Source organism: Peromyscus californicus, unplaced genomic scaffold (genome assembly GCF_007827085.1).
Source record: "Peromyscus californicus insignis strain IS unplaced genomic scaffold, ASM782708v3 Scaffold_13__1_contigs__length_99412109, whole genome shotgun sequence".
Classification (NCBI taxonomy): domain Eukaryota; kingdom Metazoa; phylum Chordata; class Mammalia; order Rodentia; family Cricetidae; genus Peromyscus; species Peromyscus californicus.
In genome coordinates this window covers 75,042,220-75,070,179 of record NW_026294424.1, presented here as the reverse complement: position 1 = coordinate 75,070,179, position 27,960 = coordinate 75,042,220, and the positions used below count along the sequence as shown (strand labels likewise).

The 27,960-nt window shown below is 35.0% G+C and overlaps 1 protein-coding gene across 36 annotated transcripts in view; it reads right to left on the bottom strand.

Annotated features, from left to right (window-relative positions):
* Adgrl3 (adhesion G protein-coupled receptor L3) overlaps positions 1-27,960 on the bottom strand; it is a 754,357-nt gene that overhangs the window by 42,468 nt on the left and 683,929 nt on the right. For 19 of the 36 annotated variants that reach the window (XM_052735282.1, XM_052735260.1, XM_052735261.1 and 16 more), the window contains 3 exons: positions 26,576-26,744; positions 22,417-22,542; positions 16,440-16,536 (listed from right to left, as the gene is read on the bottom strand). In XM_052735282.1, coding sequence (XP_052591242.1) covers positions 16,440-16,536; positions 22,417-22,542; positions 26,576-26,744 — 392 coding nt within the window. Of the gene's footprint in view, positions 1-13,699; positions 13,742-16,439; positions 16,537-22,416; positions 22,543-26,575; positions 26,745-27,960 lie in introns of all 36 variants that reach the window. The other 17 variants (XM_052735248.1, XM_052735252.1, XM_052735247.1 and 14 more) reach the window with 1 other exon arrangement.

Below are 27,960 nucleotides of genomic sequence, written 5' to 3'. Positions count from 1 at the left end.
AAAGGTCAATCAGGCAAATGTGCTTGATAAAAAGAAAGGACACATTTAGAATGACAACAGTTGACATAGTCCTGATTACAGGCAGGCAGCTAAATAGACTAAAAAAAAATATGCCACTGGCACACACATTTCAACGATGCACATATCTGAGTAAACGGGAAAGAATTTACAGTGTTCATTAAGCCACATTTAGGGTACTCTCTTTCCCAAGGTGTATGCAAGAATATATTCCCATGCTTGTAAAAACTGAAATAAAAATAAAAAACAGATAAATAAATCAAATCTTGCCATACAAACAAAACACAAAGCTAAAGCCAAAAAAAGAAAAGGTTAAAATGTGGAACGAAAGCTAAAATTAAACAAAGACATTCCCTCATTCACAGAAACCACTAGGTTTTTCTTTTTGCATGAAAGTTAAAAAAAGCATACAATGCAATAAGCATGACTGAACACTCATTTGGAGAGCAGTTGTTCACACAACAGAAAAATCTGATATTGCTTAAAATTCTATAACAAATATTTAAATAGAAAGAAAATAAAGTGCAATTACTCATTAGTACACCATAGTAAGCATACTAATCTGGTGATCTAACAAATATGATGAAAATCATATGGTTATTAATTTTAAATAAAGTATCAACTTCATGGTATTAAGGAATACACACACTCACACATATATATTTTCCATTTTCCAACTAGTTGTTCAAATGTTGGCATATTAAAGTAACAAGGTTTTATATGTTTGTGAACAGATATTCTTGTGTCTGGTATGTACCACTACTATGACAATATGCTGCCTACAAAACCAATGACCCCAAATGGAAAAGATAAGAAGAATAATTATACTAAATATACCTAGAGCATGTATGAAAATGATAAGTTAGATTATAATTTATGTGAGATGAAGGGGGTAATGTGATTGAGGAAACAGAAACACAAATCATATCAGGAAGTAAGTTGAGAACATCAGTATATGTGAGAATGAACATACATGCTATATTGATATGAGTTAATTAAATATGAGAATGAACATGTAAGCTGAAAATTGAGAGACTATATATAATGCAAGCTAATTAATATGAGAATGAACATACAAGCTGAAGGTTGAGAGAATATATATAATACAAACTAAATATGAGAATGAACATAATACAAACTATAGACAGGGAGAATATATTTGTCATAAGTCTATGGGTATTTGTTGTTCTATTAATCTAAACCATAGGAAGGCCATTGAGGAGTCAACATTAAGAAGCAAAAAAAAAAAAAAAAAAAAAATCAACATTAAAACCAAACAAAACCCAGTTGGAAAGAGGTAGATAGTTATAAATAGATTTTTCATAGAAAGGATGCACAAGTGTTAAGCAAGTTCATAAAAGAACTGTGATAATCCTTAGAGGAATAGCTTAAATTACAATAAAACTGTATGTGTAAAATGAAAATGGCCTCAACAGAGAATGCAGGGCAAGAGAGCCGAGAAACCTGATTGATCACATGACATGGGTAGCAATTTAAAATAACGGTTACTCTCAAAAACACTTTGGTGGTTTCTCATTAAACGAAAGAGTCACCATGTCATCCGGCAACTGCATTCTTGGGCACTGATTCCCGAGTAATTGAAATTCATATTCATGTGATAATTTGTAAATGAAAATTCACAGCAGCTGTATTTCTAATAGCCCCAAGCAGGAAAGAGCCTGAATTTCTTTCACTGATGGATAAGATAGTCAAATAGTCTACCAAATATCTTACTATGTAAGACTATTAAACATTCAAAAAAAGCAATCATCGTATGCTTTAAAAACGAGCCAAGTTTCTAAAGATTATACTAGAAGAGGAAAGACAAATCTCAATTCTACATACTACATATAATTCCATTTATATAGAATGTATATACATACATATACATATATATGTACATGTATTAATCCTGTAAAGGGGAACAGATGAGTGGTTGTTAAGGATCAAACATAGAAAGAATGAAATCTGAGTAAGTTTGGTGGAGCATTGCAGATCAATATCCTGATTTTGATACTCAGTTTTGCAAGATACTGGCATACACTATAACTCCACATTGTTTTATACAATTACATACAGATCTATAATTACCTCCTAATGAAAGTAAACTAGATTGAGCTAGCAATGCAAGACTTTTTTCCACACATAGGAAGTGTTTCAAAAGCAATAAGGGGACATTTGGCAGATAAATGTTTTCTAAATCATAAATCTTTGGTAAGATACTGGTAAACTAACAAATATTTTAACCACAAAAGTGAGGAAATGAAAAACTAACTTAAAGGATCATGTAACCTGTCAATGCACTGAAGTTGAAAATATCAGATAGATCTTTCAGTAAATAGGTCATTGTTTGTCTTCTCTATATCCTGCATAGAATTTGCATAGAACTCAATAAAATGATTCACTAGTAAGTACTCAGAATTTACTGACTGAAGTTATTCTGTACACTCATTTAAATCCTCCCTCATTGTGCAATGTGAGGCCTGTTATCAGTCACACAACAGGTCTGTCAGGAAGTTACATTTCAGTAAAGAACAATACATACAGGGCATTCACTCTTTAATGGTAAAAAATATATATATATTATAGTGTCTTTAAGACAAAAAATGGAGGACGCTAAAGCTACAACATTTATATTTTAGTTTTTATATGTTTATGATTATTTGACACAGGATTTACTCTATAAAACATTTTAAAAATAAATTGTATGTAAATAATGTCCACTACGGCATATATTTTATTATATCACTTTCATGCCAAGAGGAAAGTTGGTATTCTAAATAAAAAAATTACCCTTTATAATTACTCTAAGTAAGCATTTAAATAAAAAATGAAAGATATAACTTAAAATAATGAACTAATGTCAAAACCTTAAAAATAGAAAAATACTCCAAATATTTATATTCCTACAAATATGAAAAATGATAAGGATTTATTCCTATACCTTCCTCACACATTATCTAACAGGAATTAATTGGAAAATAAACTAGGGAGAGAAGTTTTCCTACAATGTATTTATTAGCTTTATATAACTTAAGATGTGAAATGAGGGCTTGGAGTTGATAAAGTACAAGCCATAGAAGCACATGGACATGAGTTTGACCCTCAACCACCCAAGTGAAAGGCCAAGTGTGGTGGTGTTAGCTCAGGGGAAGTGGGGCAGGGGGCTTTTATCTGCTGCTTACTGCTTTGTTTTGCTAAATCAGTAAGCTCCGGGATCAATGAGAAATCAAGTCTCAAAAACCAGCCCTGAAATCATGTACATACAAATAATATTAAATAGACTCAGCAGGATGTAGTTATATATTTAAGAATACACACACACACACACACACACACACACACACACACACACACTAACAATTAAGGAAATAGAAGCCAAGAATTGGAGAGCTAGCAAGGTGTGTTGTATAGGAAGAGTTAGAGGGAGAAAATGGTTTAATTGTATTTTAATTTCAAATTTTTTTAAATTAAAAAATTAAACACTATAAAAATCATTAATAAAAAAGTAGCATATGTTCTCCACACATTCATCCCTCCCCCCAAAAAGATGGAAAATATCAGACAGTTGATAACCTGATAACCACTTGCTGTGGCCTGCCTTCACACACACACACACACACACACACACACACACACACACACACACACACGAATATACTGCACACACTGCACAGATGAATATAACATGTCAAGTATTGCTTTGTCCTATAACAGAAATATTTGTATATTAATATAAAAAGAATCTATGCAATACATAGCAAACAAATTCGATAGAATTGTAAACAAGAAGCTGATGGTTCAATGGTTTAGTTTTTTAATTATTGTTCATCTTATAAGAAATCCACGAATACAAGGGGAAAATGATAACTATTGGAAAAGAAAGAACTTCTGAATGAACTCTGGTGAAGCTATTAAAGTTTTTACAGATAATCCCTCTGCTTGTGCCTTTCCCAGAATAACATTCCATTACAGTTCTCCAGGTATTTTGTTTGATTTTATTTTTTTAAAATTCTGGAGTGCACTTTCAAAGCACTTCAGACAGTGCAGCTATGAATATAGGAAGACAAGCCGAGTTCCAAAGTTGATTTTCATTTCATTTCATTTCTTTTATATCTATTTTTACTCAAGTCCTGCTAACGGGGGAAGGCTGGCCACACTGGCTGAAATGCTTTCAGGTATTAAGTATTCATTGCATAAAACAAAATTCAGTCTCACCCACCTGACTTTTCAGAACACTTCCTCAGATTTTGGAACATGTCAGAATCAGTTACTGATCACAAGTCACAAGGAACGACATGCATCCGTCATAGGAGATTCATCTACTCTTTACACTATAATCATGAATACACATGAAAATAATTAAATACTCTTGGATAAAAATGTATATTGTTCTTTATTCTTGGTAAAAGGAACCTTTTTTTTTCTTGATAAAATGAGAAGAATTACTATCTACAATTTGGGTTTTCTTTTTTACTGTCATCGGCCTTTTACAGCTCGTACAAAATTTGAGACCACTGTTAGTTATACACAAGTTGAGTATTACTTCAGGTGAGGGCTTCAGCGGTAAGACCAAGAGCGGGTAATAGCACATGATGACCTACTATTTCACAAACAGCATAAAGACAGAGATTACTCTGGGAATGTGTTGCTATAGAAGAGACAGACGCTATGTTAGCAATCAAACCATCGCTCTTCTCTGAATTCATCTGATGTGGAAAAAAAAAAAAAAACAACAACAACCAACACCTCTTCAAGCTGTTTGGTATTAAGAGCAACTTTACTGGATCCTATTTATTAACCAGCATCCCATTAAAGGGAGCAGTCCTTTATGAAGTATGAGTACCTTGTTCGTACAACCTGCACTCCCATGGGGGTAGGCAATTATACTTTTGAGTGGTGGCATTGGTTTATGCAGAAAGAAACAGACATGAAAACTAAATTCAGCTTGTTGCCAGTTCTTGAACCTTTCAGGTGAAGAGCTGCACAGAGCTTGTTGTCTTCTATCTTTTATGTTCAAAGGTACTTCTATCTTTTCTCCTTTGCTGCCCTGCCCTGCTTCTGTCTCTGGTGCAGCCTGTTCTGTTTGCTTCTGGCTCTTTCCCCAGTTGATGGAGGTCACTTTGAATTCTGAAACTGTTCTCCAGGAATCTGTCTACCTTGTCTCTTTCTCTTTTCTGGAACTGACTTCTGATTTGTAAACTTCCCTTCTAGCAGCTGTGAAATCGCTGAAGACATCCAAGAAGTTCAGTGTTTACAGACCATCTGTCACTGTTTTTTAGCTGAAAAGTTAAGCTTATCAGTGAGTTCCTTTGGAGACACCAATAAGTTGGTCTTCATGGGGACAGGAGATAGCTAACTGCGTGAAAAAGTGTTTAAATGGTACCTTATTTTTTTACACTGTAAAATAAACTCCTGGGAAACTAGATGCTGAACTTGTCCTAAATGCTGTATATGAAGTGTGTGGAGTTCAATAAAACAAACAAAAACACCCTCTACCCAACTGATGAAAAAGTTACATGAGATTGATGCTATCTAAGAGTAGTGAAATCCATTTGGACTAGTTTTTTAAAGGGTGACTTACTATTATTTTATGGGTATGAGTGTTTGTCTACATGTAAATATGAACATCACATGCACATACGGTTCCTGCAAAAGCCAGAAGAGGTCATCAGAGCCCCTGGAACTGGAGTTATAGGTAGTTGTTATGAGCCACCATGTGGGTACCAGGAACCAAACCTGGGTCCTCTGCAAGAACAGCAAGTGCCCTTAACCACTGCGTCATCTCTTTAGGACCAATTTGAAATAATTTTTAAAATGAGCTCATTGGCCAGTTTCCAATGGTAGTTTCTTGCTTGCTTCTAGTACACTAGATACACTTACTATTGTTGTTGTTGAGGCAGAAAAAATAAAACAATTATAGAATTGTTTGTAGTGATAAAATATTCCTCAAATGCTAATTTTTGTAGTAGCAACAAAGTAGCAGCCACAATTCAAATGAAAAAAAGCTGAAATCAGACTAAATATCAAGTAGTTACCTAAAAATGTCTATGTCTTAATGTGAATTCTGGTCACTACCGCCTTATACATGTACACTTGCTACAGAAATGAGATTTAGCTGTCTAGTAAAATATGAAAAGGATTTAAGGTTGAATTTCAACATATGCAGAGTAATCCAGAAAGATCCACTCCTTCAGCCTTTTATTTCTGATGGAGGCAAGTTGAATAACACATAGGATTTTCATATTCTATGTTGAACAGCTCAGAGAAGCTGCTCTTAACAGTTATTTAGATAATCAGGATGTAAACCTTGGAAAAGATAGTCATTTTAAAAGGATGCCCTGCTCAGCCTTGATGCAGTGGGGATGGGCTTGCTCCTGCCTCAACTGAATGTACCAGGCTTTGCTCACTCCCCATGGGAGCTCCTATCCTTTTGGAGAAGAGGATGGGGGGTGGGAGGGAGGCTGGGGAGGAGCAGGAGACAAGATGAGGGGAGGATCTGTGATTGGTATGTAAAATGGATAAAAAAATCTTAAATGAAAATTTAAAAAAATAAATGAGGTACTTCATTGGTTTTCTTTACAAATATCTGAAGATTAAAACCGATAACACTGACTTTTGAATGAGTGAACTTCAAATGGTAGACTAGGAAGCCCTGTCCTTTCAATAGGCAGTTTCCGCACAAAACGTTTTACCTCTCTCCTTCCAGCAATGGAGTGTGTGTTCTGGTGTCGGGACACCTGGACGACAGTGTAACCTGGGCTGTTCAGTGTGATGATTATTACTGAGTCTGGAAATCTAAGACAGATCAGTATGCTTTCAAACTGTGATGCAGAAGACAGATCTGAGACAAGATCAAAGTCTGAATCTCACTTGAATGTCTATTTATCATTCAGAGAAATATTTCAAACAGCATTTCTTCTTGACAGCAAGCTAACAAAAGTATACTGATAGGGTCCTAAAATAACTTGATTGCTATTCTGCACTGTGCCTCACACTTCCCATTTTAATGTGCTTATATTTTTATTTGATCACCAAATTTGGATGGCCAAAAATTTTGTGACTTAAAGTTTAATGATTCAATAAAATAAGGGAATATAACTCTTCTTTAGGAACCACAGAACAATAAACCTCAGTGTTCAACCTCTTATTATTTACAGAGAGGATAATGAATATTCTGTTTGTCCTAATCAGTTTGGCCTTGATAGTTCCTTTTTTTTTTTTTTTTTTTAAACTCATCCTCCATCCTGTTCATTGTGGTTCTATCTTATTTGAACATACAGTTTTTGGATTCAAGTCCATACATGATACTGGTAATCTCACTTGTAGATAATCAAATCAGTAATAACCAAGCATGTTTAGGATCCCTTGCAACCAAAAAAGGTTTCAACAGAACTTTATTTTCATCCTTCTATAAGTTCACTAATTTTTCTCCCACATACTTTTCAATTATTTTATATTAAGCTATATAAAATAGTCAAATAAAAATGTAAGAAGGTAGATTTTTACAAAGAGCCTTCTAAAACCACAGAGAAACAATTCAAAGACATTGTCTATCTTAAATATTTTGTTTCTTCCCATTACTTTTCTGTATGACAAAGTAATAACTGTACCCTTTTCTTCCCACCTACAAGAAGACAACATGATCTTAGCCATTTCAGTTGTGTAGGGTTAAGATATGAAGTAGATACTTTCATATTTTCAAGATGAAGTCATTTATTATGAAAACAACTAATGCAATCTGTCCTGCTCCCTTAAAATTGTGTAAAATAACTAACAACAGACGTTTCTATTTTTAAGGTTTTACTTCAAACAAAGTATCAAAGAAGCAATGTTTTGTTGAAAGTCAAGAGCTCACTTGTCATTTTTTTTTCTAAAGTTATAAATTGAACACCTGACATCTTGATTTAACACACTGTGCACTTTTAATAGCCAACAAGTTTGCTATTAAATTTTAATCAACCTGCCTATTAAATTTCATTCAAATGGTTTGGAGATACTTCGGCTTCTTTTAATAGCTAATTCATTTGCTGGGAATCTATTAAGATGGATTTCAATGACACTTTCCCAAAGTACAGAATGGCTTATTGTTAGTTCCATATAAAATGAAGGACTCTGAATGCCGAGCTGCAGCCTCTTCTTTATACTACAATTCAAGCTTAGGATTAGAAAATGAGGAATTACCTGTCTCAGCCCTTTAACTTTGCCCTAATTGGTTTATGTCCAGACTAGTAGGGTTTTCTGTAACCAATATTCAGAAGTCAAGTTCATGGGTTAATGTGTGCACTACTTCTACATTACAACACATCACTGGGACGCTGTCAGATGTGTTCTTATCAGCTCACATCCCCTGGAGCAATACAGTTTGTCAAATTCTTGCTGACACTTAGGAATATCAGACTTGCATTTTGGTACCTCCTGTTACTGCTGTCCTTTGTAATCCACATTGCTAGACATGTTTCTGACCTAGAGTTTGTTTTCCTAACCTGCAGGGGTTTTTGTCTGATGGTTTGTTTTGGTTTTTGAATTTTTGTCTTTGCTTCTGAATTACTGAATTTTATTTATTGATGTGCGGCCATCCCTTATAAAACCTGGACACTGACCTCTTCTATATACACCATTTCTGTATTGTTTTTGTTTTGTTTTTAATTCTAAGACAACCTATGATTTCTTCTAAAGGTCTTAAAGTTCAGTTTTCCTTCTCAATTCCCAGGAACACAGTGAATACACTGCTGATGAGATGTGTCAGATATTGAGTGATGGCTTCAAAAATTAATGGGAAAAAAACTGCGGCGCAGAGTCTGGAGACTTAGACCAACAGTGGTGGGACTGGAACTCAGAACTTTCCATGAAACTTGCCCACAACAGAGGAAGTAGCCGCTCTTACATGGGATGGAACTATGTACCTTTAGGGTCCTCCATTTTGTTTTGTTTCAGTTAATTTCATTACTGCTGAGAGGAAGTGTCACTGGGTAGTCCAGACTGCCACTCACAATTCTCTTGACTGGGACACCTCATTGATGAGGTAACAAGTGTGTCCTTCCATGTCAGCCAGTCATTCACGTCTAAACCTCATGTTTTGTGGACAAAGCATGTATTTACGTGTTCTACTTAGCTGGAAATTAGGGCCAAGCACTTACAAAAAGCATACTGAGGCTGGGAATTAACAGGCTGACTTTTCTTAACCACAGGAAATAGCACTAAGCCTTAGTTCCTTTTTAATAAAAATAACTTATTGAAAAACATACAATTCCATTATTCATACAGAACTAACTGATTCCTTTTCTGGAAGCCAAATTCTTGGTAATCTGCAAATGGTTAATCCCAACACTCGGAAGGCAGAGGCAGGCAGATCTCTGTGAGTTCAGGGCCAGCCTGGGCTACAGAGTGAGTTCCAGGAAAGGCACAAAGCTACACAGAGAAACCCTGTCTCAAAAAACAAAAAAAAAAAAAATAAATAAATAAAAATAAAAAAATAAATAAATTTAAATTTCATGTTTTTGGTCATTTTTGCCAAATGAACTTCTGAACCAATGAAACTATGACTTCTTAGTAATATAAAATGGTTTACTGAAATCAAGAATATAAAGCTTTTAGTAAAATTCACTATTTTAATTTTTTAAAAAAAATTATGTAACATATAAAATCACCTTCAAAGGGCACACTCTGAATAAAACTTGATCTATAAAACTGAAAACAATACAATACACAAAAACCTATGTCTGAAGAACATCAAATGTTCCCTCTTGTATACGGATTCTGGCTTTGCATGTAGGTATGTAGATGTGTCACTGAAGGTAAAGGCAACCAAACTAAAGAAGAAACAACCAGAGAAAGAAAGAGGTGGTGAAGGTGAGGGCCAAATGCCACAGGAACTCGGGGTGGGATGATACAAGAAAGGCTCAGGACATGGGGAAGGTGAGGGGGTAGGCAAATTAACAAAAGCAATTCTTTTTGAAAATATATAACAGGGCAAAGGTGAAGAGGAGCAGAAAGAGCGCTGAGTAACTGCTCAGAAACACTTTCTCTTCTTTGCCAAGAAGTTAAAACAAATAGCTTTACTCCTAACTGACTGAAACTGATAGATAATGTTTTTCCTTTTGCCAGTGGAGGGGCATTCATTCTGATCACATTTGGCCTCCGTAAAGCTAGGGATCATGGTAATACTATGACTCCTCTATTTGACTCCGTTTCTCACCTTTAAAATCTGTAGTTATGCTGCACATCGTTAATTTTCTAACAGAAAAGCATTTTCTAACAGAGAATTCTTTATCTCATTGTACCTTTTTAGGTTTTTATTAATGACATATACAAAGGAAGAAACTGACATAGAAAGTCCTCATCCCTATAGTAGTAATAGAAATGACAAAGCTACTAGAATATAATAGTAGAAAAGCTGAGTTATGCCCCCAGAATACACATTTGCTCCTCATAATGCTTGCTCATAACAAAAAGTATGTTAGGCATTCTGTTCTGATTTATGAAGCTATGCTACCACTATCAGCAGATTATTAAATCGTTTTGCAAACTTCAAAAGGAGATGTCAGATTATATTAGGAGCTGGTTAATATTTACAGTGAGTGATTTTATAATCCTTCAAAAAAGCAAGGCTTTGGGGCAATATCACTTATTTTATGCACATAAATCAAATCATATTTACTGATATTAATAAAGTACACTGAGTGCATGTGCGGTTTTACTCTAGTAGCTTTAATTTATATAAATCATTAATCACAGTCAAACACCCCTTATATTTGTTCATTTGCATTTACTTTAAAAGCATAAAAACAAAATATGTTTAGAAGCCTGAATATGAATAAGGTAGCAGGTGATTTATTGTGAAGTCGCTTCTGCTTCAGTGGCCAACCTCCTGAGAAAGACAGTAGGGTCTCTGAGAAGACATGAGTTAAAAACGCGTCTAGTCACATCCCTACTCTGCTACATAAAGGTTATTTAGCAAGGCTGTCTGAATTGAACTAGTGTTCCCTAAGCTTCTGGAGGGTAGGGTAGGGTTTGGAAATAAACAGGAGACAGTGTTTGCCTATATCATGATATAAGAAAGGAAAAAATACATTGTCTTTATTTGGTTGATACTAAAACAGAGCTCCAAAGCAAAACGGAAAACAGGAATAGACAGACGTAATTTGCATCTTTCTAATTTAGAATATCTAATTCATCACAATTATGTATTTGTTTGGTTGGTTATTTAATTATTTATTTATGTATTAGTTTTTGGCTATCCTCAAGCTGGGATCATCTCAGGTAAATCATCACTATTTGTTCTACTTGGCATTTGGGGAACTGACTTGTTCATCCCACCTTTTTCTGGATAACAAAAGGGAAAGGAAACCCTGAGCAGTGAACAGTGAATTTTTTTTTTTTTTTGGTTTTTCGAGACAGGGTTTCTCTGTGTAGCTTTGCGCCTTTCCTGGGACTCACTTGGTAGCCCAGGCTGGCCTCAAACTCACAGAGATCCACCTGGCTCTGCCTCCCGAGTGCTGGGATTAAAGGCGTGTGTCACCACCGCCCGGCGAACAGTGAATTTTTATGTCTGGTTCCTTGGGATACTGGCAGGAATCAGTTTTCATTCCATTTAGATTCTTATTCCATGGACTCAGAGAGACGAATCCCTTTGCCAGAAGTCACTGAATTGAACTGTGTAATTCTTAGAACTACTGTGTGAGGCAACAGAATCCAGTCAGGACTTGCAAATGTCTCCCCAGTGGCAATCTTTCCCCATTTCACCAGCAATGCTGCTAGCGGGTCAGGCCAGCTTTTAAAAGGCTGGTAGCTATGTTCTTACAAATCTATGAACATAAACGGGCTGTCACAGGCCACCATAATTTTACTGACTACATACATGTATTGAGAATGTTTGTACAACTCTGAACCCTGAAATAAGAGTCTACCTGTATCAATAAATATTTAAGAATGTTCGTGCAGATTGATACAACTCTGAACCCTGAAATAAGAATCTACCTGTATCAATAAATAAGTGCTACACATGTAAAGAACATTATCTGAACATGAAACAATTCAACATGGCTTAAATAACTATAGCCTTTCTGCTTAAATCTCCATATATAACATTTAGATCATATTCACTTGTGTGGTAGGTTGACAAAACAGAAGTAGGAAAGTAAGCGAGAAATAAAGGCTTAGGATACTAACCAAGTCATTTCTCCATAAGGAAAAAAAATTTTTTTTCTAATTCAGAAGAACTCCAGTTTTGAAATTACTGTGAGGTGGGGTTAGGTTTGAGACACCCACCACATTGGAGGAGCTAGATTGAAAACCTCGGTTGTAAACAAAAATGTCTGAACTCAATTAATTAAATAGAAGGTAAACTAAATGTAATTTTAATACTTGTTATAACAAAAAACATAATAAAATCTAATTTCAGAATCTCAGTTTCTATTTAATCCAAAATTTTGGATTAAACTCAAGTTTCAGTTATTGTTGATTGTATTATCTTACAATTATTCAAGGTGAGATTTCCTAAGCACAGATAGTGAGCAGGAGTTATGAGTGAAAACAAATAACTACACTCCCTGCCTACTAGTGCCTGCATGCAGGGGTAAAGTGAAATTTTGCTTTATTTGTATGTAGTCTTGGGAGGAGCTGGGGTAGAGCACAGCCATAGCCTTCCAACCAAATAGTAAATATTTCAGTAAATCATTGAACAAACCCTCTAGCTGACAAGCAAGCTTGAGGAAAAGTTGGCTTCTCTTGGAGTTACTCTCAGCTGAAACTCTGCATTCACTATACAGCTTGTCTAAAGGTCCCTCTTCCAGTTGGGATAATGCCATTAGAAATGTTACTTTGGTAGTGCTTCTGGTTGCATGAAGGGCAGATTTGCCTGGGTGTGCAACACTATGCCAAGCACATGGGAGAGAAAGAAAAAACACTTTTTAAAATGTTTAGGGAATATTTATGGAAAAAAAATCATGAGTTCTGATAGCTGAAGTACAAACCTAAATGAACCTTTTTAAAAAGACCAGTGGGCAAACAGCAGACTTGCAAAGAGACTATATAAGACTTTACATGGAAAATTAGCAATACATTTTCAGGGTTTTATATAACACCTAGGAATAAAGTCCAAATAGCAATCAAGTTGGTTATACTGGGAAATCTAAAAAGATATCTGATATAGTCAATATATACAATGCAACAGGGTGATTAAGAAAAGAATATCTCAGATGGAAAAACAGACAAATTAACAAAACCCAAACACCAACAAAAAATAGTAAAAGTGTCTCTGTCCTGTATGACAGACTCTTCTTCCTGAGATGGTGTGACTGAAAGAACATGGGTTAAGACATACAAATTATAAAATGATACTCCTCTGATATAATGAGCAGTAATATGATTTGAAAGAAAACCTATATTAAAAATAAAAAATTCTTAAACCATAGCTTATAGTTTCCAAGGGTCAGTACTCTTAAAATAAAAAAAAGATGTGCATATCTAATTAAGATATGGAATTAGAATTTCTACATTTTATAGCTGAACCTGAGAATGAATGGGAGGTTAGAATATATGAAGATGCAAAGATGTAGTATCTAAGATGTTTATTTTAATGATAGAGGATATAATCTGTAGAGTACACAGATGTGGTTCATTATATTGTTGAGGTGACTGACGTGTCAATTTGGAAATATGAATCTTGGATGTCACATACCTAAATATGTTACACACGCCTGAATGCAGGGAAGATAAGATCCTGGGGAATAAGACAAGATTAAAGAAGGAGGTTAAAGACTATCTTTAGAGAAATATTATGAAGAAATAAAATTTCAAAGTATTCTAATCATGTGAGATTTTAAAAAATAATGGGATGAACTGGGGAGGGTCTTCTGAGGCTCTCTTCCTAGTTAGATGCTATTTGGCAGTTGATGGTTATGGAGGTGAGGAAGAGCCACTTCTCAAGAGTATGGTCACTTGAAGATTGTTCTATACGCCTAAGGATAATCTCATACCCATGAGCATATGGTCAGCATTAACTGAACTCTGAAACTTAAAATAATAAAAATAAATAAATAATCTGAAGACATGAACTTAGAGGAAGATGTGACAGGTGGTCCTGGAGCGAGATGGGAAGGGAATGAGGGATCCGATTGGGATACATGGTATACACGTATGAAAATTTCAAAGAAAAAAGCAGATGAGAATAAACTAAAGCATTCCTCAGTTGGGATATTTGTGTCACACCAGTTTATAATGAAGAAAAGCCCCGTGACTTCCAGCACCACTAATATTGCAAGTAAAATGAAGAATATATATCTTAAAAAGATCCCAACCTGAACACATGTCAAATAAAACACTAATATTCACCCTTTCCCCTCGGTCATTACCCAAATAACTTAAATCTTGTTATAAGAACTTTAGACTCCGAAATTAACAGCTTCATTAAATATCTTCAGAATGGGAATCGTAATGAACACACTAACATATAAAATCAGTCAGTACAAAAATATGTTCATTTCCTTTAAATTTATTTCAAATTGGCCCAGTCATGCTCAGATCACTGTAGTCAAAATTGATGAAACTTGAGGGACTAGTGGAAAAGAAATAAAAATCGATATTATGTAATGTGTTTGACCTTAATGTTACAAAAATAGCTCATGAAGGCATTTATTACTGAACTTACATTGCATAGTTTCTTTACATTAAATCTGACCACAACACTAGACAAAAAAAATTAATTCACACAGTGTATCCATCCTCACAATAGGCCAAAAGACTAGTGTATCATTCAAATCCTATTTTCTCAATCTTTGTAAACAAAAACTCTTCCATGGCTGCTGGGATCTCTGGAATCTAGATACCTTGTCAGTATCTTATTGATAAAGCTAGTTTTCTTTGTAGGATCAAAGTGCAAAACCTCTATAGATGCCATTATTTAACATCAAAGAACATCGGTCACATAGGCAGCAAATTAATTTCAAGGCCACTGAGGCGTGAGTGATGATTTATGGAAGAAAGTGAGAAAATACTGATGTTTCTGTAAATTTTCATGAAGAAAACATGAGAGGAACTTTCTAAATGAGCATAATCTAGTGAATAAAATTTGGTTATGAAGGAAATAAGAATGTAGCTTTTTCATTTCAATACCTTTTCTTGTATTTGGATGAATATTTCCACTCACTATTTTTACTTGTCTTAAAGTAATACAGATAATTTAAAGTCATCACTAATTATGGTTACGATCTCAATGACTCAAATAAATCTAAATCCTATCACTCAGCAAGGTTAGAGTAAACCATGCATGCTGGTATCAAACTCAGCTTGCATACCATTTATCTTAGCACTTTATTTGTAACTCTATGAATATAAGACCTTTTATGTGAGGCTATCTGGAGCTCCAACATCAGAGTTCTTAATGATAAAGCAAAGTAGCTGTATAATCTGTTTCTAAGTAGCATTACAAAAGAGGCTTAAAACAGACTGATCAATTTGTTTGACGTTAAGGCAAGAACAAAAATGTTAGTAACAAGAATAATTTAGTTCATAAAAGTGACAGTTTCCCAGATAAAACTGTAAGTGCTTTCCAATTCCCACTTTAAATTGTATTCACTCATTTCTATGACAGCCAAGTTATTTCTGATCTCTCTTTTCTTCTCTCTATCCCCTCCCTTCCCCTCTCCTTCCCTCTCTCTTCCCCTCCCTCCCTCCCTCCATCTCTCTTCCTCTCTCTCCTTCTCTGTCTCACACCACACACATACTGACATGTACATTCACATGCACATATAAACTCAAGAGAGATAGAGAAACAGAGAGAGATACATATAGATTGATTCTCACAAACAAAAAGGCAGATTTTGTTAACTTGATTTCAAAGTCTAAATGGTGATCTTGGAGCATTTCATCCACAAATGTTACATGAACATCCCCTCCCCATTCATAAAACATTATAAACATTATTTTCACGCTAGGTCTTTAAATGTTCAAGATTGTCTGGATGTATGTTTGATACTAAGATTAGAGTTAATTTTACCTTATCTTGCCTCAACTATGTATTGGACAGTCTATTTTACTTCCACAAAGATGATGAAACTGACTTATACCTGGGACAATAGGAACTCTACGATGCTTTAGGAGACTATGTAGTCATATAATTGCCCATTTTCACTCCTTCCAACGAGGCCTAACGTCTCACCAGTTTATAACAGTGGCAGATGATTAGGAAAATAAGTTTATCATTTTTTAAAATTTCTCTCAGAAAAGATTTCCTGAAAATTCAGTACTAAAAAAAAGTCTATTAATAATGAAATATAATGCTGCACTCACCAGGTTCAAAACCTTATGGTATTTCTAGTACATAGAACAGGGGTCAGAACATGTATATATGTAGCAATTCATTTAAGAACTTCCTACATTCTTCAGAAAAGCAATAACTATGAAACATCATTCCTAACTACCTCTGTTGAGTGATGCAGAGCTGTTTATGTCTCCAGTAATGAAGGATGACTCTGACTGCTTCCGGACAGTGTCATTCCACATTCTCCGAATTCGGCTCTGAATTGAGAAGGAAGAAGGAGACAGACTCATGAGAATGTGACTTTTCACACACATTTTAAAGTTTGTTTTCAAAGCTATGTGAGGTCTCTGTTGCTATCATCTAGCAAAGAAACATTTCTATACATTTCCAAAGCAGTGGCATGAAAACATCAGAAATAAAATTAGTGATGATATTTTCTTGTCATTAGGCATTTTCATCAATGCCCATGCCATACCAATTAAAACTGTGGACAATGAAAAAGGCAAAGTACTATACCAGTGTAACCAAGTTAAACACAGAGATGTATATTCCAGAAAACTTTTTTCAAAAGTAAAGCAAATTAAAAATTCAGACTCTCATAAGAGTCTACTAACAAAAGAACACAGAGTACTATTGAAATGCTACTGAAGGTACATTTTCTAGAAGTTTTTCAAGGAAACCAATGACATCTCAGGGATTACCTACCTCCTGACTTTTCTTTTGAGGTGTTAAAAGTAGATATCTCAGCTGTATTCATCACTTCAGGGTAGGAAGCTCTATAGATACCTGAAAAGTCTTCCATTGTGATTTCTATTTCTAAATTCAAATATCCAACAGGCAGATCACTCACAAAGAAAGTTTTAGTGTAGGGGAGAAGTTTTCTGTTTTATTGTGTTTTGCCATCTTATTAAATTAGGGATTAAAAAATACTGCTCTTCTGAGAAGGAAACGACATACTTCCACAGGCTGTTCCAGAGATGAAAGGCTTAATAATAAACTTTGGAGCTACTAAATGTGAACCCAAACTCACAAGCTGGTCGTGTTCCCACTATATTTGAATAGTAGTAGTTAGTCTTAGAGTATCTGGCAATTGTATAAGTCTGAATATACATTGAGAATTAGTCAGCCATATTGGTATACAGCACACACTTCTCCCAGACTGGGGTGCTGACACATGGGCACATGCATATATAACAAAACTCAACATCATCAACGACAACAGGACATGTCCTAGACTACGGAGGTGAAGGAAACAATTACACCATATCCATACAGTAAGATGCGACTTTACAGAAAGAGAGAATAAAGGACAAAATTGAAGGAGAAGAGAATGTGAGAGTCAGTCAATGAAATAAGAAAATTCAGGCCGGGCGGTGGTGGCGCACGCCTTTAATCCCAGCACTCGGGAGGCAGAGCCAGGTGGATCTCTGTGAGTTCGAGGCCAGCCTGGGCTACCAAGTGAGTTCCAGGAAAAGGCGCAAAGCTACACAGAGAAACCCTGTCTCGAAAAACCAAAAAAAAAAAAAAGAAAATTCAGAATTGGGGGAGAGACATACAGATGGTTGAGGGAGATGTCACATGGTGGGGAACACCAATCCGGGGCACTTTGTTTTCCAATCTGAATGTTGGATCCACAGGTGTTCATTCATTTAATATGCTTCACAATTTCATATTCATTACGTGCATTCTTTTATTTTTAAAGTGTTATATACTGAAAGGGGAATACATCCAAATACAATAAAATAAATGATGTAAGATAAATAGCAAAACTATCACAGGTTGATCAAAGTGAGTAGAGCATTCTCTTGTGCCACACTATAAAATCTCCCTGTGCATAGTCCTATAAATTGATGTTGGCCTGATTCCCATATTATTAATCTTTGATAAGTTACTACCACCAGGGAGTAAGTAAATGGCACCTGGAGGTGAGGAGGACTCTGACTCTTGTTTTGCCAGTCATGCCCTCCAAAACTACAGTTCCTATAGAATATTTGTTACATGTGGATAATATTTTATCTCTTCTTTTTCTAAGCCACTCCATCATGTTTTCAAAATAATGAAAACAAAATCTGAATTTGCACATGCTCACCAATACTTTGGGATCTCTTGTGCTTTCCTATGGCTTCATCTCCAATATTGCCTCAGAATGTCAGGTTCTCCCAACCTCTCCGAGAACTTTGTTAACTATCTAATGATGTCCTTCATATTCCTGAATTTGCCAATTTCCTTGGCCTCAAGTGTCTCATACTAGGTCTACTCTCACCCTGAATTGTGCTTTTCTGAAATCCCTTCTCTGATAGAGAATACTGTTTAAATGTTGACATAAGTATCAACCTCTAAAAAAAAAAATCTTTCTCCATGACTGCATCTGTGAGTTCACCTAGGGACTTGACATTGCCATTTTACTTCTTTCTCCAGCAGCTTTGAAACTTGATTTTAGTTTTGGTCTGTAAATAAATTCTTGTCTATCAACATGAGAATTAAAGTTCTAGACTATAAGGGAAGTTATCTTTTAACCATTTTATCCTGAGAGTTTCAAAGATGTATTGCATTATACAGGATGCACTCTATTCTAAATTCAAAATTAAAATACATAGTAATTATTATTTTAGAGGCTCTCTGATGTAATATTTGTATTCCTATGGCACAATTTTTTTCTTTTATAATGGTGAAAAATTAACATTTTCTTATAAAAAGTCACAATTAATATTGAAACATATTTATTTGCTTTAAAAAGGATTTTTGAGATTAATTTTTATTTTGTGGGAGTTTTGCTTGCATGAATGTCTATGCGCCATATGTATGCAGTGTCTGCGGAGGCCAGTAAAGGAAATCAGATACCTGGGAACTGGAGTTACAGATGGCCGTAGATGCCATGTGGGTGCTGGGAATCAAACTCAGAGGAGCGGTGAGCACTCCTAACTCCTGAGCCATCTCTCCACCCCCTAGACATTTGTTTTATTCAGACAGAATGTAAGCACCTATAACTTATGTAGGATCATATTGTCACACCTAACAAAAATAAGCATTATATGATGTATAAAACTAATATAAACTACATTATAAACTGGAAAGGTGAAGAAAATATACAACTTAAAATATATGTGACATTCTACCCTGTAATAGGGACAGTAATAAGTCACAGCACCTACCAATTTATTGAACATCTCTTATTATTCAAAGTGTTTTGCGTGCATTAGCTTAATCATGACAGCCTAAGAAACTATTACTATTGCTACCATTTACACATGTGAAAAACTGAGTAAATCAGATTAAAACTTTGTTCTGACTAAAAGAAAAGTTAAATCCTGTAATCCTAGCTCTTGTAAAGCTGAGGAAATAGGGTCTCAATTTGTGGACCACATAATAAGACACTATAAAATAAAAGGAAAAGAACAATAAGAAAAACTCATTTTTTTTTAAGTCATGGCTAGTAAATAGTAAGACTAGGGTTCATACTGTAGTGTTTATGAAGTTTCATGAAGTTTATTGAACTACATTGCTTATTTCATTCTCCAAAGACATTACTAAATATCACATCAGTCTGTTGTAACTCAACTGAAATTCTTCAACACTATACTTTCATAGTGATATTTGTCAATAAAAGTAACCATAGGGTGATACGTAATGAGCTAGTCATGTGAAATGCAGGCTGAGTCCCATCAGGCTGGCCCATATGCAGACTCTCAGCCATTTTAATTTAAAAGCTGTTAAAACTGTTAATACAAAAAGAGGGAGGGGCAGAAGTTATTCTGTAGGAATAAAGTCACTGTTCATAAGAGGAGGATGTTGCCTGAAGCATCATCCTGACTTGCCCTTCTTGTTACATTCATATTCATGTGTCTGATGCACAGACTGAAAACTCAAAACTCATGAATCTCAGCCGGGCGGTGGTGGCGCACGCCTTTAATCCCAGCACTCGGGAGGCAGAGCCAGGCGGATCTCTGTGAGTTCGAGGCCAGCCTGGGCTACCAAGTGAGTTCCAGGAAAGGCGCAAAGCTACACAGAGAAACCCTGTCTTGAAAAACCAAAAAACAAAACAAAACAAAAAAACAAACAAACAAACAAACAAACAAAACTCATGAATCTCTGTCCACCTGAGGGAACACATCTTTCAACCTCTAATTTGTTACACCGAAACCTCAGAAAGTTGTGAAAGTAACAGATTACATCTGAAGTGTTGATGATTACACAATATGTTGGACTAAGTTTTATGACTTGTTGCTATTAAGACATTTAAGATAGTCAGATACCTTGTGAAAGTTATAGGGTACCTGTCAAAATTTAGTGCAGATTATATTAGACTAATAATAGGCCTATGGCTTCATTTACAAAATAAAAGTCCATTAAGTTTGAAGACAGTGTTTATGATCAACTTTGATTTATGAGTTCCACACTAGCTAGGTCTTTGGATCTATAGTCAGTTGATATGGTTAAAATAACCAGATGTGACTGGGTGGTGGAGGCACATGCCTTTGATCCCAGCACTCAAGAAGCAGAGGCAGGTGGATCTTTATGAGCTTGAGGCCAGCCTGGTCTATAGAGTGAGTTCCAGGACAGGCTCCAAAGCTACACAGTGAAACCCTGTCTCGAAAAACCAAAACCCAAACCAAAAACAACAAAAAACTAAACAAAACAAAAAAAAGATGTGTTTCCTTTGGAAATAAATTATTATAGGCAAAAGGAATTGATTTTGTTAAGATGTAAAAAGAATTGCTTGTATAAGCTTAATTTATTAAGCTTTATAAATAAATCCAATGATAAAGACATTTACTGGAATTGTAGATTGGAGATACACTGTTTGCCCATCATGTTCAACAGTCTTGGTTTGACATATACAATTACAAAAAATAAAAGAAGAAAAGTGAACTCTTTATTTAAATTGTACTTATCTACTTAATTTAAGCCTTCCTCAGAACAATCTAGACATTATCATATTTGCTATTAAACCACAAAGATTAGCCTGTCAGTCCTAATATAAATTTACTCATGACCCACACTGTCCTACACTGTGGTCTTGGAAAATGGCAAACACTTTATCTAAGAGCTTATAAAGTGTCCTTAGCCAGGGACAATTTAGCCGTGTTTCCTACTGGACTTGGGGGAATGCCATAGAACATTGATACCAAAGATGGTTTGGTGTTGTTCTTACATGGATCATTCAGTCTTCAAACACATAACATTGTGTGAAGTATAATTCTTTTCCTCAACAAGTCATTTTATTTTTTGCAATTTTTTGTTTTACATTTTTGCTTCATTTATATGGCTGTTTTGGTTGCATATATACCTGTATACCACATGTGTACAGTACCTGCAGGGGCCAGAATAGGGTTTTAGATCCCTTAGGACTGTGTACCACATGTAGGTGCTAGGAATCAAACCTGGGGTGTTCTGGAAAAGCAGTCAGTGCTCTTAACAGGTAAACCATCTTTCCATTCCCACATATCATTTACAGTATGTAACTTTTTACAGTTATGTAACAGAATTATTAGGTACATTCAAATGTCTAAGACGTTTGTGGATCATAAGTATAAAATATAACTTTGTGTAAATTTCAGCTCTAGTAGCAAATTTCTTTCTTTTTGCTGTAGCCATTCTTATGTCAATAGTAACTATGTGAATTTAGACTGTACATTTCACAATCTACACATTTTTACTTTAATTTTTCCTTTGAGAATTCCACACATGCACATAATGTATTTTGATTAGATCTGTCCTCTATTCCAACTTCTCATAGGCCTCCCACAATGCTCCCTTCCCAACTTCATATCCTCTTGTTGCTGTTGTTGTTGTTTGTCTGTTTGTTTTCCTTATGATCCCCTGAGTCTAATTAGTATTGCCCATCACCCAAATTGGGGTTGGACTATTTAATGTAGCATGGCAGCATATGAGAGTCCCCATCTTTGAAGAACACTGACTTTCTCTTCTCCATAGTCATATCTGGAGATGGCTCTGAAGTTGGAAAGGGGGTCTTATAAGCCCTACCCACATTCTGTATTTTAAATAATTTTTGTTCCTCATGTTTCCTTACAGTCACACCAAAACCAAACTCTTGATGTGGCAAACACATGGGATGGGGTGACCAGAAACCGACAAACAGAAAGGTTTTTTCAGCTCAAGGAGCCAGTTGTATTTACCTGGGAGCCTGTGGAGTACCGTCCTGGAGTTCGAGAACCAGATGTTTTCCCTGAGCCAATCGAACTCTCCGTGCTTTTCCCACTACAGCAATGCGTGCGCAAGCATTTCCCATACTCTTTCCGTACCTAGCCAATGAGATGTTAACTTCTATTAGAGCGTCATCCATTTCAGCTAAGAAGTAAGGTATAACGTGTATATGAGCTTTTATTTTCAAGAACATAATTACTTCCTAACTCCACAGAAACAAAAATTGTGGATCATCTATTTCCAGTACAAAACGGTAAAAATTGTGTTGTCAAGCTTAAATTTCATGCTACTGTAAACTTCGTAAATATACATACTGTATCAGTAACACGTGGTATTACCCCATAATTCAAAGACCAAGTATTTGAAACTTTCAAGACGCTGTTTTTAGCTTTATTAACTTTAGAGAATGACCTATTGGTTCAACAGTATTTTAACTATTGTTCTTTAGATAAAAATCAGTGAGAAAGTTGAAAAGAGTGAGGTAGAGAAGCCAAGAGACCAAAGAGAAGAAAATGATTTAATATTTAAAGACAGGAAAGGGAACTGTACTAGGCTAAGCATGTCATTTATATCTATATTTCCTGTTTGTTTTTCTTCTAAGGTTGAAATTTGAAGACTTAGAGTAAAAAATTTGAAATATTTTAATATACTTCCCTAAAATTGTTCTCAATAATTACACATAAATATAGTTACTTTTTTAAAAAAAACAGCCCTGAGGAATAAATTCTTAATCCATCAAAGTATTGAGGAAATATAGATGAACATCTCTGTTTCCTGACTGAGGACCTGGTATGGCAGGTGTCTTAGAGTCCCCAAACCATACATCATGCCCTCACGTCCGTGAAGTACTATATCATCTCAAACTGTGAGTCAAAATAAATGCTTCTTCTTTAAGTTGCTTTTGCCAGTTATTTCATCACAGTAAGGAATTAAATTACTTAGTACAATAGTAGAAGGTAAGGACATAGCTTAGAAGTAGAACACTTGCTTAGTATGAACCCAGAATCCCTACCCACACATAAAGAACAGGGACAGAGGAACAGAGTAGAATTAATCATCAATGAAGAATGCCCAGGTGGGCATGGGTGGTGGGAACCAAATAAGACTTATCAATGATAGCTATGAGATAGCACTGAAAAGAAAGTTTAGAATTATTGTATTTACAAGATAAAGTTGAGAAAAGATAAGAGAGAAGGTAGCATTCTGTTCTAACAGTATTGACAAGTGAAGAGCATATTATTAGGATGGTTATTAAATAATCAATAGAATATCTGCTTGGTATTGATTATTCTTAAAATAATGTGGCAATAATTTGATTATAATTTAGAAAGCCTTAAAATAATCCTTAATCAAAGATACATGTGATTTAATAGTTTGAAAATTTGTATTAAAATTTGGAAGCATCTTTAGGAACTTTAATGTCTTTTAATCTCACTTTCTTTGTCTGGTGCACCCAGCCAATGATTGTGTTTCCTTAATCCAGAGTGATTTTTGATTGGAACAAATATTGTAGTAGAAGAAAAAAGAGAAGAGAGAAATTTGGAGGCGCATTCTTCTCCCAGTTACCAAAGAAATACTACTAGATTAGCCACAGGAGTTCATTGCGAACTATTTGCATTTTACAACGAAGATTGAATATTCTGCACTGATTTTATAAAGAACCAGCAAATCTAGATATATGGTAATGCCAACCTCCATGCCAGCTGCATTGCTACAGGATTCAGTGTGCTAATTCTCTTTTGCTCTCATATAATTTAAAATGTTCAGCATATGTCTTAATGAAAAAGATTAACTTGAGCCATGTCCCTAGAGTATCTAATCTACTTCACATGATATGACATCGGATAATGCTAGCTGATTTCAGTGTGATGTCTAGAATATCAAGGACAGAAAAAAAAAAGACCTTACTTATAGACTATTTTTCCATACTCTCAAGTAAGAATACATAAATAAAAAAGTAATGAATAACTGAATCCATAAAAAAGGCAACAGTGATCATTGTAGCCAGCAGAAGTATTATTGATAGACCATACAATCCATATTGGAAAATAAATTTCTACTCAAAAGGTTTAATTTCTATTTACGAGTCAATCAATCAACAAGTAACCTTATAAAATATAAAATCTCCAAAGTGAATAGCATATATTTAGCCACAATATATAAGCAATTGTTAAGAGCAAAGTTTTATTAGTGAAATTTAATCAGAAAGCTTTTAAAGATATTTCTTCAATGACAAAGCAAAATATTTGACTATTTCTGCAAGAAAATTTTTATATTTGCTGATGCTGAGGCATGTTCTTGACACTAAATAAAAATGCCACCTATCATTATTTATTATAAACATAAAGATATGTTCTCAATCATGACTTAGTAAATATATCCTTTAAGTGTCCTTATAGTCAATATATTAGTGTGAATTTGTCCCCTGCAAAGTTCATCTGTTGGAAACTTAATCCCCAAATTAACATGTTAATGGTATTAGAGGCAGAGTCTCTGGGAGGTAATTAAGATTAGATGAGATCCTGGGGTGGCAGTAGAGGAAGGCCTCCCTGCTAGCTGCTTGGTCTAGCTTGCCACAGGATGAAGACCACACAAGTCTAGAACCTCAACAGGGGCTTCTCTGTCTCTGGAGGGTGAGATAAAGTTCAATCCTTTATAATGACCCAGTCCTTCCCCTTGCAGTTTGCCTTCCTCTTCTTCAAACCCATCAAGTGCAGCTAATTACTATCTGGTGGCCATACCCTGGTACTCTACTTCTGAGTACACAAGCTAAAAGTTAAACTGTCTTTCCCACTGCCCCAAGAAGTTTAACTGGTACTTTCTGTTTTATGTCCTGTTTTGTGGAAAGTGCATAGAAGTGATACAAGTCACACCCAGATGGTTTTCACAAGATTCTCTTTCATTCCCAGGTTATCTGCATGGTGTTATCAACCATGATGACTACAACATTATGTGCTGGAGACTGGTTAAGCCTTTATCAAGCTTGTGTCTTTATAGGGTATTTCATTTTTTGGGTCACTGAATGAAAATAAACATATGGTGAGTTGAGCTACTGACATTTTGGGGATATCATTTGACAGACTTCATCCATCCAATTGTATCCAGTCTTTGTGGTGAATTTGACTCCATCAGCATAAAACTCATCCATTCTAATATGTGTAATCTAAATTTAGGGGTCTGACTGATTGTTATTCATCTATACTGTATTTGTGACCATAGGAAAACATTGTAGACATTTACCAGCTAAAATTGAAACAATAAAATTCTGACTTATTCTTGCCCACTTAATAAGTTGACATTAATCTTAATGTCTGCTTTGGACAGTACTTTGGTTTTTAGTCTTGAATAAAGAAATCTTTGAGACAGAGATAATTAGTTTTCATTTTTCCTGTTTACCAAAACAAAAGTAAAGTCTTAATCTTACTTTCTGACATTAAAATATTTGCCACTTCATTTTGAAAGCCATTTCTTTAAATATTTCATAATTATTTTCATTACTTCCATGTCACATATGTGAAAACTTGGATATGAGTAGGTTAATTAACTTGCTGAAAATCAGAGAACTTTTTAAATGGAGGTCTTAAGACTGAAACCCAGGCAATCTGGCTAAGGCTCCATGTAATAAAACCTACAGAGACATTTTTAATAGAGTTGAAAAGTATCAGAATGGAAATTCAATCTTATGGTTTAAAAAAATATGAAACAAGATATTTAATTACTAAAACTGGCTTTTTATTTTATTCCCTTATCAATACAGAAAATCAGAAAATTAACCTATTCCATGATTTACATTGAGAAGTTACTCTCTAAAACACAACTTCCATTTTTCTTCCCATGGATATACAAACAAGCCTGTAAGAAAACACTTTTTTGAGCATTGTACAAATAACAAAATATTTTTTTAACCTGAACACCCTTTCTAACTATTATATTTTTACTTTGTATATATGTTGTCATTCCTAGTATAAAAGTAAATGAAGTAATGTGTTACATTTGTTTTTTGAGAAAGTAGAGTAATATCTTTCATTAAAACAACAACAACAACAACAAAGAATGCTATATGTGAATAGGGACTGCATCCTTTACTATCATGAAACATCGGCCATTTGATCTTGAAAAACTGTAGCTTACCTTCTTCTGTAGGACACAGTGGAAAATGAATATAAACATTCCCTGTAGAGAATTGAAAATGGTGAAGAGATACGCCATGATGACTGTGCTTTCATTAATATACATGAGTCCAAAGGCCCAGGTCAATCCTAACAGGCAGAGAAGAGCTATTGCACCTATAACCCATGACCTGTGGAGAGAGGAGAAAATTCAGAGTTATCAAATAATTAGTCCTGAGTTAATATAACCATGTCCTATCAATGATACTGACACTGAAAAAAAAAGTTATGATAAGTTTTAATGACAGAAAATGTGAGACAAGTGGCATGTATAAGTGCTTTAAGATTTTAATGGGACTAGAAGTTATCAAGCTTGAGGTGATGTACATGGATGAAAATGTTATGAACACAGAAATTCATTTAAGCAAAAGCAGGTTTGTGCCATAAATTATTCATGTGTTTGCAATACATATGCAAATGGTATGGATATGTACTTATGGTGCATGGGAAAGGAGAAAAAGTCTTAAAAGTTACATTAGTCGTCACCAGCCTCCTTTGTATATTTGCTGAGTGCATTCAGTCCTTAATGCTTCATCTAATATGTTTGTACCGCATTTTTCCAAATTTCCTTTTCTCCCTATTAAAAATTATTATACTTGTTGGAAAAAACTAACTCAGACTGGGAGGAACCAGTATTTGAAGCACATATTTAAAGATGAACAGGCCCATTTATCTAATTCTACAGACATGTAGAGCAAGCGCAGCAAAAGAGAAAGTTCCACTCTACCGGTAACAACCTTTTAGCTTTTGGGTACTATCTTGTTGATTATGTTGGACTAGGTTTTTCAAAATCAGGCCTTTAAGCTCTTTATAGGCCTAGGATGTCTTCATTCTCTCAGAAGTGTCTACAGATTGGGCAGAGGATGAAGTTGAGAATGGGGATGGAGTGGTATGAATGGAGTATTGTAGCAGGAAAGGTGAACTGTCACCTTTACTCCATTTGCTTAGTTTCCTCCAAGCTGTCATGTTTAATGGTCTTAAGTGGGTGACAGAGGTTCACATATTTGTGATCGTGCTACACATTTACTAGGAACACAAAATGAACTTTTTGATAGATGGGGCTCTAGTAACTGAAAATGGAATCCTTCTTAACTTTGGAAGTAGAAGGGAAAATAGGACTCAAAGCATCCAAGATCCCTATACATTCACAGGCCCATTGCTTAACTGTCCCAGAATCCCTTCTTTGAACACATCAAGCTAACATTTCTATTCAGTACCCTATCATTTTTCATTTTTCTGGTTCAAAGGGGAAGTATTTGGGGGAACTGATTCTTTGTAAAGAGAAGAGGAAAAACTACATAATTCACCATAATCTGAATTCAATTATTTTGTTGTTTTTTTTAAAAT